The sequence below is a fragment of the Sparus aurata genome, chromosome 11, assembly GCF_900880675.1.
Source record: "Sparus aurata chromosome 11, fSpaAur1.1, whole genome shotgun sequence".
NCBI lineage: Eukaryota > Metazoa > Chordata > Actinopteri > Spariformes > Sparidae > Sparus > Sparus aurata.
In genome coordinates, this window is record NC_044197.1 from 19,781,899 (window position 1) to 19,802,552 (window position 20,654).

Here is a 20,654-nt window from a genome sequence, read left to right on the forward strand (position 1 = left end):
ATTAGTGCAAATGCTGTTTCAGTCCTGATGCAAAGGTTTTTCATTCAAAATGTGTCACATTACTGAGCCATAGCACAAACCCAGGAGCTGCTGCTGCAGTACTTAAAGTATTGCTGTTGGCTTTGAAGAAAAACCTGCTGTATAACACTCAAATCAAATGGCTCCTACTTATACTGTGCATTCCTATAGTTACTTGTTTTGGTACTCACAATAACTTCTTTTCTGAAGGCTACACGCAGCATGAGTACATTTAAATATATTTCAAGCTTTCCATGCACTTATCAAATCTTCCCTGACATCAGACAGAAGTAACAACTTGTTGCACAGTTGACATATTCAGAACGTCAGAATCTGTCCACTCCGTGGAGTGGGCAGATTCCAAAGCCTTGACTCTGGCTTGCATGAGTCCGTATGAGTCATTCACAGAGTTCCTCCACATCCTGTGACATCCATTAACACTGACATTGAGAAGCCTGTGCTGCAAACAAAAGCTGCCTCTTCACCCTTAATTCAATTTTCTGTCTCCCGAATGTCCACATTATAGTTTGCTGCCATCCAAGCAAGTATTAAACTGTTGCCTCTGGCATGCTGGGTAATAAAGTCTCACGTATGGGCTGGGAGAAAAGTATTTTGACTTCCTAAAATATGTGCCATGGCATCCAGCCAACACCTAGTAGCTAGAATCTGATGAGGTTGGTTAAAGTGTGAAAAATAGGTTTAGAGGGAATGAAAAAGAGCAATGAGGACCAAATTAGGAGCTGCTATATCTGTAGAATATTGATGTCAAAGATGATTTTGATTGTAAGCTGTATTCCCAACTTTTGACCAGTTACCCTGGGTTGATCATTCGCATTGTTAGCAGTTTTCACTGGAACTGTAGGAAGGATATACAATCTCTCAATGACATTTCTGAAGAGATGGTGCCAACTGTTCCAATGTTTAAGATGTAACTTTAAAAAGCTGTTTGGTCGATCCAAAACCTTCTGGATTACATATCTACCAGACCTGGTTCATCTTTATAAATGTCTAAATACTGCAATGATCCACGCTCAAAATGAATAAACATTTGATGATGTATAGTCTTATCCATGACATACTATATTTTTCCTGTGAGCTACGTGGCCTAGTTAGCACCAGTTTCTTTATAAAAACCTTCTTCTGCCCTCTAGCCTGTAGTCCAAACATTGAGAAACAGCGTCACGAATAGACTGCCTACTCATGTTGATAACAAGTAAAGTAAGACTGTATTCAACACGTTTGAAAGCACCCATGCCATTTCCTAGGCACACGGTTGTGAGAAAACACAAACAAGATAAAAGATTAACTACTAGATAGAATAGAATGAAAGAATGCCAACACAAATTATAATTAAAGTATGATCCAATGTGACTTACGTCTGAGAATCATTTTGTATAAAAGACATCTTTATTTACAGTTTGCCAGCAGATTGAGGTTGCAGCAAATATCAGTCTTTAGTCTGTAGTCCATCTCCTTAGAAGAAACATTTTATAACTACGATAATAAAAAACTAAACATGTTTTCCTCAAAATCAATGACTTCCGTCCGTGAGTTGCTCTTGGAGATTGGCCTCTGCACCGAACTTGGGAAAATTAATTATCTCAGTATGCAGTTCAGCGTGGTTGTAACTGTGGCAGTGGAAAGACCGGGCTAAGTAGGGGAACAGAGTTGGGTTTTAGAAGGCCAGTTTCTTCATGAGGAGGTAGACTCTGGAGTCCACCTCAAAGCCGTGAAGGTTGTTGGCGTCTCCCTGCAGCCTCATGAGGAGGCCACCGTAAGACACATAGGCAGAGCTGAAAGAAGGAGCACACCAATACAATGTGATTAAAGGTAACAAATGAGAGAGATTACGAAGACCAAAATTGATGACATTATGATAATTACATGTCCTTATCTTACAGACTTTTGTCAGACAAGTTAATGACTCATATAGTGGTGCTCAATCATTTCTTTCATGTCCCCCCTTCAGAAGCCAAAATAGGTTTAAATACACCCCATGCGCCAATTTTCTCGCAAATCATTAACAATCACAGAACTCACTTGTTGGAGAAGGTTTATCATATTAACATACTAAAGCTGATGATACGTGATTGTAAAGAAATTAATTCAAATCTTCATTTAAACTCACAGGCGTGTGGCTGCTTCTGTTGAAGTCTCGTCGCCCTCAATCTTGTAAACTTTTCCGTACATCACGTAATCGAACTGGTCCGCTCTAGAAATGTAAACAAAGATCAATGTGAATACAAGTTCGAACCAGCACAGAATACTGCATACAGCAGGAGACAATCACAATAGAAATGTACACACACATACTTTATTTATTCATATGTCTATATTTGTTTTTATGCTATTTATTAAAATAATATTTACAGGATAATGCTTCATGCACAAATATACCACTGTTTTACCTTGATGGCCGGTCATCCTGAGGATTGTACTCTCCGTCATCTGGTGTTCCGTCTTCATATAACGTGCTTGCAATAACCAGTCGGAACTTGTCACCTTGATGAAATGAACAGATGCATACAAAACAGGTTTATATGAGCTTAGAGCTCTTGGGTAAATAATGCATCTTTGTGATTTTGTCTTCACCTTTATCTGGGGACAGGTTAATATTTGCTGTTTTCCTTTTATCGTTTAACTTTACATTGCTCACTTACATGAAAGCCAGTTAAACAATTTAACGGTGAGGGTGGAGGCGAGTGTAGCCAAGCAAATATGTGACCCTATTGTCAAAAAATAGAAACACTGCTTAAATTTAAGAGGTGTAAATTTAAGAGGTGTAAATTTACCGCGATGATATATGACAAATTAACTGATTTGCGCCGAAAACACTGTAAACAAACTGAACCGAGAATATGATTACCACGTTAAAAACAATCAATAAATGACTTCAAATCCTTAAAAGGATTGTCACTTACCAAGATCAACAGGATAGATCTGAATGTTCACATCCAAGATGAGGTCCATCTTAAAAGATTCACTTTCACAATGTAGACGAGACACTGTAGCAAACAAACAGTCACAGTAAAGTTTGGATTAGTTAATCTGCAGTTTTAAATTGAAGAACAGTAATTGAAAACAGCACTGGAATAAGATAGCAACCAAATGTAAATTGAGAGAAAGACAAGTGGAAAAACATATTTTTGAATGTAATTTTTGACCTATTCTATTTTAGCTTACTTTCCTATTTCTTAACTTGTTTTAATGGTTTCTTTTCTTGTCGTCTTCCTACTTGTTTTCAATTTGTTCTAAATGCAATATTTTAATGTATTTTAGTGTAATTGTGTGCACATGTAAAGCACTATTAGTTGTCTTGTATCAGAATTGTGCTATACTAATACACTTGCTTTGCCTTGCCCTGTCAGTGTACAATGTACAAAGAATATACATTTCACACACCTCTGTCAAACTTCTTGCCATCAGGATCGATGTCCTTTACATCAAAGATATCCTCAAACAGAATTCCAGCCATCTTTGTCCTGGTCTATGCACTTGGAAAAGAAAAGATAAGGGATATCATTAGGTTGATGAGGGAAAGTGGGATTTTACAAACACATCTCTGCAAGTCATAACCTTTCTAGGCTATTTTTTGCCAGGTAAAATAATGGAACACCTGTCATGATTTAACAAATTCAAATGCTAACAGCAAGCCCAGTAGTTATTATTGACAACAATTGCTATTACTGACAAACACAGTGGGATGGGATGCAGAAAGGACTGATATGACAGCACACTCATACACATTCATCAGCAGAGACAAATCAATAGATAAGAGAAGATCATATCGAGCTGTCATGATCAAGTTTTTTTTAAATGCATTAACGTATAGACTTAATGATATAAGGAACTGCGATGCTTGTTAAACAAGTTACCATCGACATCAAACTAAAATATGCTGAACTTTAAATAACTATTAGCAAGATGAAAGGGTTGCTTTATGTGTACCTGTATATTTTAGAACACCATGTCAAAGTTTCTATGTATATATAACGTTACTGCTCAGATTCTTTACAGCATGGAAAGTCATAGGTTTATAGTGAAGGTTTAGTGTTAATCCAGATCCCACACTGCCCTCTCTCGCAGACCAGGCTACTACTTAAACTGAGTCCATGTGGAACATTACAATCAACTCTCGCTGGCTGTGTAAAACTTAAAAATAATAAATAATGGGTACTAAATGCCATAACGAATGTTAACCTCACAAGTTAGCTTGCATAGCTGAATTAGCATTAGCCAAGATTACAGGGTCCTGTCATAGTGTTAACTACAACTTTGGCAGTGTTTCTAATTCAGGCTAGCTGTTAGCTTTAGCATGTTATGCACACAACTCCCCAGGCTTACCGCAAATGAGACGATGTCCTTATATAGTGCGCACAATAACGTCACGGTCCCGCTCTCTCTTTGTAGCTTTATGTTTACGGTGTGCTTTTACACTAGATATCTTTATCGAGCTAAAATTCATTCATTACTACGTGAAACAAACAGTACCGCCAAGGAACAATGTGCTCAACCTTTGACACGCAAACTGCTTCCGGTCGAAAATAACGTCACTAGTTGTTCCAAATATTGATACGGTTTATACGTTGACTTCACAAGAGACCGTGCAATATTAACTCTTTTTATATGAATAGCACAACAATTTCTAGGTAGTTTCTAGAAGGCATACCGTTGTATAACGTTGTTTGAAACAATCTGGATGTTAATACGAAAAGCGTACTGTTTTGTTCATATTTACGACATCTGCCTCTGCTTTCCAGCCTGCATCTCTTACCCATTTGGTTGCTAGGTGTTTTAGCGTCCTGTCTGTGTACGGTTGCTAGCTAACGGCTAGCTAACCAATGTCAGCGTAAGTGAAGCCTGTAAGCCTAGCGGAAAATGGATTATATAAGTTTTTCTTGCGGATGAATACCCCGAAAGCGTTACAAGCGCATATTTACCCACTTAATGATGTGCGAATAAGGTGAGCATTATGTTTATGTCCACTCTTAACGTCAGTAAACTGTGATTAGCTTGTCAGCTAACCGCTACTGCTAGCTTCCAACATTTTTGCATGTGTTGATGCTGAAGTTGATTGTTTGCAAGATTGGAGATATGTTGAAATATTAAAAGAAAAAAAACATCTGATCTGATCTGATCACACTGTGATTTAAAATACCAGTAAAATGCGATGTCTATGTTATTTAGTGGAGAATATTACTATTATTTGCACTAAACTTCTGCATTGCAGTTTTACCTGAATGTTAGACTCTGAAACAAAATGACTGTGACTGTAAATTGAACCTCATTAAAACGAGGGCCATATGTAATAAAGCTATTTGAGTACTCTACTTTCTAAATGTGACTATTTATAGTTCCATGTACTGTCCCATCCTTGCAGGCTGTGCAGAATGCCTGCTGGATATACAGACGATATTTAATGAATACAGAAGTCTGTCAGTAGGTGTTTTAAAGGTTTTAGGCACTCACATGAGCTCCAGGGAGACAGCCAAGATGGGGGACATCTTGGCAACTGAAGCCGATCTTCTTGGGATGATCAAGGAGGTAACACATTGAAATTCTGACAATGTAAACAGAGCAATATGCAAAACGAAATACACTTCAGTAAACTTCAGTAAAGAGATTTGTCAAGACGAGAGATGTACAAGTTGTTTAATTTGGATGACTTGAGTCAGAGCTGCCTTCTGCATTGGTTAAGATTAAGGTGGACTTAACGCCACTTGTTTTTTGTGTCTTTTGCAGTACCTCAAGTTTGAGGATTTTGAAGAGACTGTTCACAGTTTTGATAAGGAGTGCAAAAAAAAAGGCAAGCTTGTCTCAAAGCCTCAAGGGAGTACTCTCAGAGACTCAAAGACTCGTGTCATTCAGGTAATTTATAAAGTTCTTAAAATCTCATGTTTCTGCATGTTTGTTGATTTTTTTTTTGTGGTGGTGGCATCTGGGGATGGGCAGGAAGGGAGATGAAAAGTGAAATATATTTGAACAAACATTGCTTATTATTACCATGCGGTTGTTGCAACCTGAGGAATGTTAGCTTATGCTTTTAGTATTCATATTTGTTATATTATGAAGCTACGGTGTGGTCCAGAAGGGACTGACTTGGTTGTTCCAGTTGAGAGTCAAGATTGGCAAATTCACATGTTTAAAAGCATATTTTTTCTGAAATTAGGCTTAGCTACTTTTATGCCTTAGTGATCCTATCTCTAAACTTTCCTAAAATCGTTTCCAAGTCTTGCCTGCATTATTGTGTAATAATCATAATTGCGTTCTTGTTTTTCTCCAACTCACTCTTCTTTAACTCTGACTTTTGTAGAAAGACCTCCTCAGCTCTTTTGATGATGGAGACCACAAAGTGTTCTTTGAACTGTGGACAGACAATATTCCTTCAGAGGTCAAAGACACAGACACTGAGGCCCAGAGCCTGGAGTCCTACCTTCACATCCACTTCACCATCTTCCCACTGAGGAGGCACCCTGGTAGACATGTATGTGGATCCTTTTTTTTTTTTTTTTGTGTTTTTTTTTTTTTAGATTATCCACAAACAAAATCCAACTATGTCTTCAAACCATTCTGGTGCTATTTTTCAAAATGTCCACTAAGCTGTGCTACAGGCTTTTTCTCAGTGGACTATCTAATGATGTTGTTGTTGCACAATAAAAGCAACCATTTCTCACCTCTACAGTATACCTTTCCCTGTGCAGGTCACTGTAGTTTGAGTGTAGAAATGTATATGGATGTAAAGTTAATCAATTTTCAGTGATAGTCTAACGCATAGACGCATAATTATGTAATTGAAGAGAACGTGTGCAAGCATTAGTGTTTTAAACAGAAATGTTGTCATTGACTTGAGATATGGACTTTTCACTGGGAAACCTGAATCTGTTTTTAGGACCGAGCTGAGTTTGAGGAGAGGATTTCCCACTTCAAGCAGTACCTGGAGACTCGTGGAGCAGCACTGAGCCAGACCACTAAGTTCCTGCCTTACTATGCCTTGCCTTTTGTTCCCAACCCCACTATCCACCCATCTTTCAAAGATCTTTTCCAGGTTCTCAGCTAATTACAGAACAATACCTTATTGGTTATTATGCACCATTATTACACAGCACCACCTTCAGATTGAACATTGACCATATTTTTTTCCAAACTACGATATGTATGTTTAGGATTCCTGGATACCGCAGCTGAGGGAAAAGCTGGAGCAGTTTCTGTCAGTGGCACTGAAGCCGTCCAACACCCCAAGGCTGCTGCATTTATACGTATCCTTTATTGAGACCTGTTCACGTGTAATGTTGCTGTACTCAGCGATGTGATATGAATAGCAAAGCCAACAGGTTTTTTATGAAAATCTAACCTTGCCAAAACAGTTGTCACAAATGACACGCAGCTTAATAGTTGTAGTGGAAAAATAACTTGCATGTACTTTTATCTATGGGATGCTGAATTCAACTTCTTATACGGCCATTAAATTGGATATTTGGCAATGGTGTTCTACTAAATTGCCCGTGATGAACTGTGTTCATAAAGCAAATGCCAGCCCTCACAAAGTTGGTTTACAAAACTGCATTACATAAACTAAAAGTTGTGTTGACTCATCAAAGGAGACAAATGTATCCAAGAATTGGCTTTAAAATAATGAATCAGCTAGTTGGGAAAAACACAGCTAAATCTAGAGGGGACAACTCACGGGTCAAACAAAAGCCAAGTACAAAGTGATTTCTATTCTGTCTTCTGGCTGAGCAGCACACTGAAATCTCAAAGAGAAAACCTTTTTGTAGGTGACTAAAGAATTAATTAACAGTCAGACTGTTGCCCAGATCTGGTCGTTTCATATCCTGCAAACAAATCCTGTCTGATTTGCATTTATAAATGGTTGTGACTGAATATGGCGAAACCCTATCTGATACTAACTCACCCTAACCCCTTCAGAGTAGAAGGTTATGTGAAGGATAACAAGTATTGTTGCTTTTACTGGAAACCCACTGGGTTGGCTTTCCTCATTGCACATTGAAGAAACTAAACCTATCCCTGCCGACCAACGATCAAAGCCTACAGACCAACATCATCCCAAAGGGCTGGCCAGAGGATATCTGTCTATATAAAACAAAAAGGAGCGAGGTTAATTAACATGTAAGCTTTCAATGTGCAAACACTTTAGAGGGCAGTACTTTTGGCAGCTGATACAACAAACATAAAGATACATGAAAATGTATTATTGACGGAGTGGCCTGGCCACGTATGTCTACGTAACCGCACTGAATGAGAACTGTGTTTGCTTATGCAAGGGTTTTATGAAATACGTCTATCCCTTCCTTTAAAACAAACTTGTATTGATCCTATATTGACACATTTATTTCATCAGACAATAAAAAGGATTATCCTTATCTTAAACAAATGGTTTCTGTTAAACATTTGCCTGCTCCAAGCAGGATGCATAAGGTACCCCGTGTTTGTCTTATGTCATGGATGAGAGCCTTGGATAAAGAAAACAAATACATTAGAAATGCTAGATTAGTGTTCAGTTGAGTGTTAGTGCGTATTCTTTAACATGTGTCATGCAGAAGGAGGGAGGAAGGAGTACTAAAGGTAAATATCCCTTTTAAATAATAAGTATTTTACAGTGGAGTTCAATCTGTTCATCCGTAAAATTATGTCCATCATGTGAAAATATACCTTACTGCAGACTGTCTGTGTGACAACCTGTGCCAGTCAGTGTCAGTTACTCAGTGGTTTCCTGACAAGGTGCTTGATCTTTGGTTTTCATTTCACTCTTGTATCCATTTTTAGAAAGAAATAACAGCTTCCAATCCTCTGAAATATTCAGTCACCACACATGCTTACTGCTTAACAGTGGTGGAAAAATATCTAGCTGAAGGTTTCAAAGCAAGTGACAGTGTCTTATTATCACGCAACTTTGTTCGTATAGCTCACCATGTTATTTTTTTGTTAACTCGTGTGTCCAATTTGTTGACTCATTTTACTGTAGCAAAACTGTTAATGTCTTGTGAGTAAGTGAATGCTTGTCATAAATACAGGAACAGAAGCTATAATGGGAAGCTTTGTCAAATAAATGTCAGTGCTGCAAATAATAATATGCGTGCCTGGAATTAGAGGTTAATTATTACGCAATGTGCCGCTAAAATAGAATCAACATGTGAAACACTGACCTGCAGATTTAATGTGAAAAATATTATTAGAAACATCCATCCAATTGTGTATCTAATTCGAATAAAAGACATGAATATAATATTCTGAATATAACATATTATGTGATTATATATTATGTCATTCAAATAATTAATTTAACACTTTTTTATAACACAAGCCATTATATAAATGATGTTTATGTGTGTGTTTGTGTGACTTCACAGAGGTCATACAGCAGTTACAGCTCCAGCTGGTCGAGTCAGACCGGCGCATCGCCAGCTTTGTGCGGAAGTTCAGCAAGATGAAGGCCGACTACCAAAGCCTGATTGGAATCACTGCTGAGCTGGTTGATTCATTGGAGGCCACTGTCAGCGGAAAAATGGTAGGTAGGCTTGATTGTGGTGCAGACAAACAACGACATTCTAACACACATGTTACAAGCACACACTACATAGGGGTAACACACATAAAGAGGACGCCAACACAAGTTACTTAATGAGTGGTTTATTTATGGTGTTACTTGCATATGCAAAGTTCAAACACTTAAAATAACAAAAACCCTTTTTATACACATTGAATTGAATTGACCTCTAAATAGGGCTGGGCGATATGGCCTCAAATCAATATCACGATATATTGAGCAACTCACCTCGATAACGATAAATGAATGATAAGTACTAAACCCCCCCCCCCCCCGCATCTAAATAAAGGAAAAAAAATCCTGTGTATTTACAGAAATGCCACTTTAAAGGACTGTAAAACTACATTGTAGTTAAGATTTATATTATTTATTTAGTAGTTAAGAACAACTGATAAGCACACGATTGAACAGCTGAAAAGCACAGATTACTTGAAATGACAACAACTGAATAAGTTTAAAAGTATAAAATATACAGTCCCTTATAAACAAATTCTAAGCTTCTCACTTCTTTTATTTCTTCGAATTGAATCACGTGGTTGTACAGCAGGTGGTGGAAGAGGTTGGATGTAAATAAATAAACATTTTGAGGACTTCAGAATAAGAATGTAAGACATGAGACAAAATAGTGGAGAAGTTGACATTGCTGCTTAATAATATGTTCACCTCTTGAGCATCAGAGAACTTTTTTTAACCATTATTTTCTTTATCATTATATATTTTTTGATAGACACAGAATCTGTTTCAGAAGTCAGAGGGTCACATGACATGGAAGCTATTGAGAAAAAAATCAAGATTTCTGCATATTAACATTCATATAAAATAGAGGAAGCACTAAAGTACAATAAACATAGCTGTGTCTCATTCGTCCAGTTTACTAATACAATCTGCTGCTGGAGTCACTGGGCCCCATGACATGGAAGATATTGAAAGAACTGCAATTATTTTGTATTAATATATTTATGCTAAGTAACTTGATGACAGTCCCTAAATCAGTTTCCAGCGATTCAGTGCCATGTTCTGGGAGGTGAGCTAACCGTCCTCCTGCTGCTCACACTGGGTGAACCTCAGTAAAGTCGCGGCTGGACCCGAGTAGAGCTTAGAATCAAGCCCGACCCGAGCCCGTGCACGTTGTGTCCGAGCCCGGCCCGACACACTGAATGTAATTATGAGCCCGAGACCGATTTAAACCCAACAGCTGTTTAATACGTGGGCTGTTATAACTGACGTTCTCGACTACAATTGCGAGTTGTTTGAACTACAGAAATCTTAATGAGTAATGCAACAAGTGCCGCACTTAATGCACTCGACAAAGCCGACAAATGTTATTATCACGGCCCACGACTTGTTTAAAATGGGTCCACACCTCCGACTTTCCTCCAAACTTGCTCAAAGTTAATTCTACTGTTTTTATTTTTTTCTTTACATCTTCATGCTCCATGTTGCACTTAAGCTACACAATCAGTGATGCCGGTAACGCGTTACTAATTTTGTCATTTTCCTCAGTAAAAAAAAATATTTTTGCTTTCTTCTTGCGTCTCGGGGAGTGACGTCACGTACGCGAGAAGTCACGTTTTCCAGCATGAGGACACTCACGTGTCAGACCACGCAGAGACACAAATGCAAAGAACAATGGAGGGAGGAGAGAGATGCGCGTTTTCTAGCTGGAAATACAGTCATTATTTTGAGTGAATAAAAAACAAAACACAAATGTTTGATCAATGGACGGCCCGGCCGAAGACAGTGGCCTGTTGCAGCCTTTGAACGCAGCATCATTACACAAACTGTCCGCGTCTCACAGCGAGAGTGGGTTCACTTGATTACTAACCTGACATAGCTGGTGTGCATCAGCGGGCGGAGTTTGCATTAAAATTAATGTAAAATAAGCACATCGGTATACGCAGGGGTAGATTAATCAAGTGGACCTAACATGTCCCCTTGTCCCTAGTTGATGTTATGCCTATGACACCGAATATACCGACATGGCCAAAATGACGTCGGTTATCGTCGTAAATTTCGGTATCGGTAAATTTTCGGTTTATCGCCCAGGCCTACCTCTAAACTTCTATTTCAGACTGAAGTATTTTTAGTATGTCATTAGGAGACAAAAAGGCTTCCTTGCTCCTCTGTCCTACACAAACACACACACACACACAGTATCTGAAAACTCAGGGGACCTGTGGTGTTTTTGCAGATCTCCCCTGAGTACCTGCAGAGTGTGTTTGTTCGCCTGTTCAGCAGTCAGATGAGGCAGAGCGTTGTGCAGAGCACCGACTTCACCAGACCTGGCACTGTGAGTGATAGCACACAGACCTCCCTCTTCTGCCTCTTCTCCCTCTTTCTCCTTCACACCTCACTGGTAGAGCAATGACAAAACGCGAGCCCTCAAGGCAAGATAGTTTCAGTACAAGCATGGGAAAATGTCATGTGGGGGGACTGATGATAGAAGCCACAGTCTTATACCTAAATACTACTTCTCCTTCTCTCAAGGCCCTACGTGAAATGTTGCACATGTGTTTGAAAAGGATTTTAAAGAGATGTTTGCAAAAGGGAGGCTACATGGGGCAGTCAGCTTAAAGCCCTGTAGTAATCCTTTATGTATCATCCTGGAAAGTGGTGACTGGATCCTTGTGTTGCTTTGATAAATGTCACATACAATATAAGTAGGCTTATTGAAAAGCTTAACACACAGGACACAACTGTGGGAGCAGGAAATGATCAGTTTCAGACCCCAGTCGCTTACTCAATCTGAAATTAGTCAACCACTTTTGAAATTTAACCTCAAATATATCAAATAGAAAAAAAAGGATCCTCATGGTTGAAACTTTTCGTATTCTTCTTGCCACCGTTTGATAGCCGTCACAGTGGGACTAAACAGAAACTGTCCACACTCAAAACCTTGACAATCACGCTCACTGTTAGTGGCCTTCATTGTGGCATTTGAACTTTGCTTTATGAAATCTTGTTTCCTTCTGTTTTGAACTGATCAGCTTCTTTCTGTGTGTTTGTGTTTTTGCGTGTGTGATGCTTTTGTCCACAAAGGGCTATTACTCTATGAGTCCCTATGATGATGGCTATGTAAGTTTCCTGTGTTTTCATCTTTACTTCCTGTCGTCGCTCAGGTGCCCACTTCTCATCCTGCTTGTGCCTCGCCGTGTCTCCTCCACCTCTTCACCATTCCTTTATGTCTGCCTCCCTCTCCTTTACTACACCCTGCCTTCTTATTCAGCCTATATGCCCTGCTGTTTTCCTGTGGTTCCTACTAGATTGTCCTACTTTGAAGGGATGATGCCCTCATTTGTGGTAAAAAAAGACCTCTTTTGTTAGGCCACTTGTTAGCCAAACAAGAGCATCTTTCTTTTTTTTTTTCTTTTTTTTCTCCCCTTACTGTTTGTTTAGTGGCACAGTTATTGAAAGACAAAACACCGTTACGGGACAAGAATGGCCAACACAAGGCGCTTAGATCTAAAAGCACACTCAGGTTGTCAAACAGGGAAGGTTAAATTACAGTGGTTTGATAAAGAGGCAACCAGAATGTTTTTTATAGTGTGATGGTTTCATTAATAGCAGGCACTCAAGTTAAACGATATCATATAGAAAATAACGCCGATTTAGATTACTTCCATGCTAGTTTCTTTCTTTAATTGTTCACCTTAATGCACACACATTGGCTTGTCTTGTCTTTATGTTTCTCTCTCCTAGCATGTGTCTGCTCTGTTGATTTTCTTTGTCAGCAGTATGTTGTACAAAATTGCCCAAAAAACACACCTCACGTTTCGGATGTTTCATCACTCTGATTCCATTTTCACAACATAAACTGATCTACATGACAAGGAAGCTTGTTGTTAATTATGTGGCCTATCGAAACAACGAGGTACAGAGACAACAACAACAACAAGCTTGTGTGAAGCGACAACAAAAGAGGCCTACATTAAAGAGGCAGGCGAAGAGCGAGGGCCAATTGTCAACTAGTTAATCAGTCGCCGATGGTTGACGGATAAAATGGGTCACCAAACATACTGGGATGGCCCGCCCAAGTAAAGCATATTTGTGGAAAACACTGCAGCTGGAGGACAACACTAAACATCCCTGATAGTCAAATAAAATATTTGAATGGAACTGAGCTCTAAGATCCTGTTTCCCTTTATATAAACAGGCAACTGTCCTGCTTCTTGCAACATAAATCCATAATTGACCACAATTATCCAACCCTTTATGCTTTTAAAACTCATACTCACAGATTACTTTTCCTACCCCACTGTGGTTTAACTGCCGCAGGGGGAAAATCTGGATGAGACCAGGGAGCAGAGCCGTCTGCTTAGACAATTACATCAACAATAGATGGCCTTCAGCTGTTGTCTCCTGGTCATAAAAGAGTAAATGGTGAGAAGACACACTAAAGGGGTGATAAAGGTATCCCTTATGTAAACTGTGCATTGTCAGAGTATTCAGGTCAAGCCTTTGCTTTATGGAGCAGAAATCTGAGAGTAAATGTGCCCTTAAAATCAAAAGTTGTATTAAAATTGGTGTAGTTTTCCCTCCTGCCATTGTTACAGATAAAAATTTTTGTTTGACCTCACTATTTGTCCAGGTGCCCCTGTGTCAAATGTCTCGGGGAAACATGTCCCCTCGCCCTTCACTGTTCTTCAGCACAGCTGAAATGTTTAGAGAAAGGGGAATTTGGGAAGGAATCCAAGTATCACTGTTCTCCTCCACTTCCGTATGAACCTACTGCACACCAAAGCAAAAATGTGGCCAAACCACCCGATACCCCAGACAACACGGATCACTCCCCTGACCTTACACTGCTACTGCTATAGCCCGAACCACCCAGGCTTCAGATTGGATTTCAGGGCTCAAAATCCCCTTTCAATAGTAGAAAACACTAATAATTAGTTTTTTGGTCCTTCCTCCACACCCCCACACCACCATCACAATGTTATATTGTTATGTTACTCCGTTCACAGGCATCAATTTCCTTTTTTCTTTTGAAAACCACCAAATGCTAGCCTATAGTTCAAGTACACTGAGGTATAACAAATGAATGGACGGCTGTTTCACACTAACCCGCCCTCTCTGGTACTTTTTAAGTTTCTGTATTATCTTTGCGTACCTCTCACTGACTGCATGGGCTCTATGCACCAAACAGTACTGTTTGTCCGAGGAATCGGCATTTACCACAAGCATGATGTATGCATGTCCACTACTACTTATTTAGACAGTATCTAACCAGATAGTAAGGATGATAGAAGATGAACTGTCGCATGCGTGAAGTTTTACACACTTTCAAGTAGGAATATGTTAAATGTGGTCTGAAAAATCAATTTCTGTAATACACTCTGCTCCTTCATGTCCTCCATCTTCAATGTAACTTTCTTCCAGGCCTCCTCAATGCTGCGAGCATCCATTGCTCCGCAGTAAGTCTTACATTTCCTATTTTTTTCTGATTATCTTTACAGTTTGTGCCATTATAAAACAATGGCTAAAATGTAGTTTTTATTCATGTACAGGAGACCCAAGGATGTGCCAATGCTGCCCTCACTAGACTATGAAAAGCTGAAGAAAGACCTGGTTGAGGGCCCAGACAGACTGAGGTCCCTGCTACTTCAGGCACTGTGCTGGGTGAGCATTTATATTATTGTACTGATAACCTGCTATTCCCCTTCTCCCTTGTAATATTTTGCATCTTATATTATTTCCATGAGGGTCACTAATGCACTTGTTCAGTTTTTAGCAAATGTGATATTTGAGTATTATAACACATTTTTTATTCTCTGTTAATCTAGCAAATGTTTGCTGTTTTAGCAAAGGCAGCTTTTAGTACAGCAGTTTGTGTGCATGAAAGAGAGGAAAGCACTGTACCTATTCACTTTGCATGTCTTGCTGTGTCTGTTTCTCACCACTTTGTAGAGACTCACTCGCTCACTTCCTGGTGAACAGAGAGACACAGTGCTTCAGGCCTATATCAGTAACGATCTGTTGGAGCGCTACAGCACTAAACAGGTGGGACCAAAGCACTACGGCTTCTATTGTAAATGTAATGTGGCGTGTTTTAACACTGTAAGGAAATTAAAATGTCATATATCTCCCATAGTGTTTACTGCTGAAATGACTGTGATTTTGTTTATCTCAAACCCATATTTCATGCAACCCACCTGAGCCAAAAATAACTTCTTGACTATTGACCTCGCTGACTAATTAATCCCCAGGCTCTGATTCCTGTCAGGCCTGAGCTGGTGAACTGGCATTTTTGCTGGGTGAACACAGGTTGTTTGATTTAATGCTGCAAGGAGACTGAAGAGCAAAGACTGTAGAGACAGTGGACATTTCAGATGTCAGTCATATCCTTCTGAGTTTATTAGTTTTTGTTTGTTTGTTTGTTTGTTTGATTTGCATCCCCTCAAAATGGCATGGACAAGCTCTTTCCATTAATTAGAAACCCTGTATAAACTAAAACAATCACCAAGATATACAGTATTTTTATTATTTAAATAAGTACTTCTAAATGATGATAGTTATCAGAGGTGAGCGGTACACAGTATTATTTCTGTAAGTTTATAGTTTTATTTATTTCAACAGTTCCATTTTAATCTGACTGGAGACATCTTATGACATGTTCCCAGCCTCAGGCTTGCAGTCTCTTGAGCAATTTATTTAACAAAAGATCTGACCAGGAAACCCATATTATATTCCAAATTTCAACCTCTCAGACTTTCAGAAGCCTGATTGCCACATGTCTTTCTTATGTGCTTTATTGTTAACTTCTTTCTTCTTTTCTTCTTTTATTTTCTTTTCACATTCCCCTCAGCTATACTTTAGCCGTAGGGCGCCATGTTAAAGGACAATCCTTTTACAGAAGAGTAAATGATCCTCACCTCACACCTGAGCTCTTTGTCTTTGTACTTACCACAGTGCTCCAAGCCACCTCATAATGACACCATTTACTGTACAGAGCCACAATAATAGTGGAGGGGTGTCAGTTTCTTGTAATGAAATCACAAACATAAATGTTTTGTGTTTGACAATGCCTGAAAGCCTAAATGACATTACTGTAAGGAACAGACCATCCATTTGGAGAAATTAGGTTCTCAGTAAGCTTGTGGCCCTCGGCGGTTCTCGCAACACTGATATCATTCCCCTTTCGGTTGGAGCACGCTCGTTCCTTCAAACTATGTGAAAGGGTTTTTAAGAACTCATCTTTGTTTAAATGTAAACTTAACTTTAGAATATTCTGCTTTAGAATATTGCCATCATGCTGCCACCTCTGCCCTCAATAGACTTGAAGGAGCAGGTCTGCAGCAACTAATCATACTTGAAATAAAAACAAGGTTTGGTATATGAAGCATTCAGTGGAAGCATTTCTTAAACTCTGAAAACAGAATTCAGTACAAAATTAAATGATACTGATCATAAATCAGACTACAGGATGGTAAAAAGTAAGAGTTAGGTACTGCATACAAAAAATTAACGAGTACAGTTCAAGCAAACTCAGTTTACAGAACTATAGACTAACTGTTATATAAGACACATTGTGCTTCATCGTCAAGAAGAAACAGAGTTTGACCAGTAAAGCTCATAATATCAGCTAAGGAAGTATAGCAAAGTAATACATCTAGTAAACATACAAATGCAAAAAATACATGAGTAAAAGACTAAACACAGAACAGTTAGTTCAACAGTAATTTAAGTGCCTTAGAATGTTGTATAAGCGACACACTCACCTAAGATAGTTTATATAGTGGCAGTAAAAGGATTATGGAGAACAATGATGAGAGAAAAAAAGATGACTGTTAATATTTGCTTGGTCACAAGCTGATATTGACGGTTACTGCTATTAGCAAAAGAGCTCCCAACGTGACAGCGAATATTGCCGTCAAAACCCTTGTTTGAAAAAACAAGAGGAATGAATAAGGTCTGAGGTGTGGTAATACAAACAACTCAAACAGCGTAGGCTACATATCATGACAATGTTTAAGTAGAGCCATACAAATTGTGTCAGGTCACTAGAAGTAAAATCTTCATGTGGCATGATTCTAAGTGCAATATCATTAGTAACTAGACTTGTTTCAGTTTCTTGAAGACCTTTCACTTCTCATCCAAGAGGCTTCTCTAGTTAACGTAGCATGCTTCATTCAAGGTTTTATAACTTGTATGTAAATTACAATCGCAGTCTAACACAGTGGTTAGACCATTTCTATGTTTGCTATATACAAAACCTTTGCCATATGACTATAATAGATAAGATGTACCTTTATTGATTCAGAAATTCAGTAAGCTGCAATATAGGTTGCTTACCCGTTAACCTACAGCGTGTAATTCCAGCTTCTGCGTTCAAATTTTCATGGAAAAAGAAACAAAATGCATTGTGAGCTATGGGTTAAATAAAAAAACCTGAGCTGACTGTGCCTTTGTAAAAGATCTTTACCCTAGTAGCTTTTGAGATCGCAGAGGAGTCATTGGCATGTATTGCCAACCCTTTTAAAGTTTTTCATAAGACCGCACCAAATTTTAAAGTACCCTTCATTTTGTGTTTTCATAGAAGACTGTGCTTCATTTAATAAGATCGAAGAACGAGATTGTCCGCCAGTACGTGGCTCGTCTCATCAATGCATTCGCTTCCCTTGCAGAGGGTAAGTGCTCAGTGGTCATTACATCTGGTCAAGCATCATTATTTTTTTTAAGCATGAGTTATTGTCTGATTGGATACAATTGTAGGCATAGATTCATCGAGGGCCTTTTATCATAACTTTCCATTCAGGTTTGAAACCGCTAATGATCCTCCACAGCAGAATGCCAGTAACTATAAAGGACATTCTGCTAAAACAAATATCATTTATGCTGACTTAACCTACTTGCTTTTATGTAGTAAGTGGTTGTGGTGAGTTTGTTTTGTTGGGCTATAATTACTTGGAAGTGGGAAGTTGAACTCTTCTTGGAGCAAATAACAAATATGTGTTGAGATGTAGAAATATTCAATCATCAATTTTACCTTACATTTGTGAGTCAGCTTTGTTTTTGTTAAGGAGAATAGTATTGTTCTAATAAGTGCTCACAGTTTTTAAGGCAAATCTATGCATTTGTATTGTTGAAGCCATTACTTGAAGGTTTTTACAGTCAGGTTAACTTTTTTATAGAAGATGACATTGCCAATGAAGCTGTAAAGTATCTGTAATGTCTATTTCTTGTCTTTCAATGTAAAATCTGTGTTGTGTAAACGTTTGCAGGTCGGGTTTACCTCTCCCAGATCCCCATTCTTCTCAAACTTCTGACAGAGGCACTCAGGACGGAGGAAAAAGACTCCCTGGCTAGAGAAAATGTGCTTGTGGCCCTGCAGAAACTCAGCCTCAGGTACATTTTTAAATGGAGCAACAATAAGCAGAAGAAAAATAAGTAAAGGTTATGGTAACCTTAACCATTAGGTTAAGGTTACTTGGGATTTTACGACACCAGGGTTGTAAAACGAAACTTGAGTTGAAGTCCCTTTATGTTGCATAAGAGAAAAAAAAAGTTTAGACTAAGGACTCTCACAGCCTGAGGAAAGACGAAGATTTCTGTATCCCATGTTCTGTCCTAAGTTGGCATGAATGTAATTAGTTTTTTTTTTGAAGTGCTCAAACTAAATTTAAATACAGTATATTGATTAATATCAATTGAGTTTGAAAACATCATAGAGCAGACACTCAGGAAACAGATATTCTCATTTTCCCATATGTCAATATGGCAGCGATTTAGTGTAAAAACAAATCCTTTAACCTTTAACTTGTAGATAGCTTGCAATCATTATACATCTACATTAACACAGACAAAGAGACCCAAGGAACAGATTAATGAAAGGAGAAGGAAGGAAAATTTACATCTGAGAGTCTTTTTAGTGTTTATGTCAACCATAATCCCTGGTTGATATCCAGATATTTAAATTGAAGTGTCTTTTAATCCATTAATCTATTTACCTTCATGTCTTGGTAGGAGGAGCCAGCAGACTGCCATGATAGCAGACGATCTGATTGGCTGGCTGGTGGATGAGCTGCAGGACTCCGACTGCCTGAGTGACTGCACCCTGCAGTACTCTGCAGCTCTGTTCATGAACCTGTGTCTACGAACAAAAGGTAAAGGCATGGCACAGGTGGATAAAGAGCAGAGATACAGTTGAATGATTGTAGAACAACCAAACCCTTTTGAGATTTGGCTGAAAAGTATCCTCATCAGACGATTTGCTTATACATTTGAGCAGATCGGGTCCCAAATATCATACAGGAAATTTACATTTTTTTGCGACAGAACCATTTAAGAAATGAAATTTTGAAGGTTGATATCGGTGACATGCGCTGATATCGAAAAAAGCAAGTCACACTACTCTTCTCCAATATACTATGCTTTATTCCCAGAAGGTTTTCAAGCACGATGAAGGCAATAAGCTGAAAGCATTTGTGAATAAGGCATGGAGTGATGAAGGGGAGTTGTGAAACGGGTTCAATTTTGACGCACCTACAGTTAAGCAAATAAACCCACAATAGTAGGCCGGTGTTCTGCGATACTGTCAAGTGTTTATTGAAGTGTAACAAAGAAAAATATGGAGGAACAGTTGAGCTTATCAATATTTCATGATGTCATTGAAAATCAATTTGGTCTCTTTGAAAGCTACATTGAGCCAGTGTCTAACTTTGTTTTTGATGAATGATTTTATATGGGCTATGTGATGTCCATTATTGTTGCTTTTATACCTTCTTGTAAACACACTGTTGTCTGATGCATTCTCCTTTTTAATTATTTGTTCTTACATCATATCTAGAGTGCATCTTTGCCCATGTGACAAGTCATAATACATGAACAAAGATGCTCTCTCTCTCTTTCTCAGTACATCATTTTCTCCCAAGTTGCCTGGGGCCTACTTTTTATAGAACAGTCTAGTGAAATACAGCCCTTTGTTTGATTTGTTAGTGGTTTTATTATCTTACACATGGGGAAAGATGAAATGATAAAAATGTTTTATTTAGGAATTATTAATGGTTCATTTGAGTGAACGGTTATTCTTTCTTAAAATGAATAAATATAGTCACACTGCAGGTTGTTGAAC

General features: G+C 38.5%; 2 protein-coding genes across 4 annotated transcripts in view; one reads left to right on the top strand and one right to left on the bottom strand.

Annotated features, from left to right (window-relative positions):
- Nucleotides 1-1,403: 1,403 nt before the first annotated feature.
- On the bottom strand, nt 1,404-4,722 carry polr2h (RNA polymerase II, I and III subunit H). The gene is made up of 6 exons (XM_030433862.1): nt 4,363-4,722; nt 3,421-3,512; nt 2,940-3,023; nt 2,427-2,520; nt 2,147-2,230; nt 1,404-1,811 (listed from the first exon to the last, which is right to left on the bottom strand). Exons 2-6 carry the CDS (start codon nt 3,491-3,493, stop codon nt 1,694-1,696), a joined length of 453 nt encoding a protein of 150 aa, XP_030289722.1. The 5' UTR covers nt 3,494-3,512; nt 4,363-4,722; the 3' UTR covers nt 1,404-1,693.
- Nucleotides 4,723-4,790: 68 nt separating this feature from the next.
- The window catches only part of armc9 (armadillo repeat containing 9), a 28,165-nt gene continuing 12,301 nt past the window's right edge, over nt 4,791-20,654 (top strand). For 2 of the 3 annotated variants that reach the window (XM_030433858.1, XM_030433860.1), the window contains exons 1-16: nt 4,791-4,981; nt 5,399-5,562; nt 5,761-5,886; nt 6,332-6,502; nt 6,908-7,063; nt 7,182-7,274; nt 8,577-8,601; nt 9,387-9,544; nt 11,775-11,873; nt 12,623-12,658; nt 14,963-14,997; nt 15,091-15,202; nt 15,491-15,583; nt 18,120-18,210; nt 18,805-18,928; nt 19,547-19,686. In XM_030433858.1, the coding sequence (XP_030289718.1) occupies nt 5,488-5,562; nt 5,761-5,886; nt 6,332-6,502; nt 6,908-7,063; nt 7,182-7,274; nt 8,577-8,601; nt 9,387-9,544; nt 11,775-11,873; nt 12,623-12,658; nt 14,963-14,997; nt 15,091-15,202; nt 15,491-15,583; nt 18,120-18,210; nt 18,805-18,928; nt 19,547-19,686 (1,534 nt within the window). In that variant the 5' untranslated portion in view covers nt 4,791-4,981; nt 5,399-5,487. The remainder of the gene's footprint in view (nt 4,982-5,398; nt 5,563-5,760; nt 5,887-6,331; nt 6,503-6,907; nt 7,064-7,181; nt 7,275-8,576; nt 8,602-9,386; nt 9,545-11,774; nt 11,874-12,622; nt 12,659-14,962; nt 14,998-15,090; nt 15,203-15,490; nt 15,584-18,119; nt 18,211-18,804; nt 18,929-19,546; nt 19,687-20,654) is intronic. The other variant, XM_030433859.1, reaches the window with a different exon arrangement.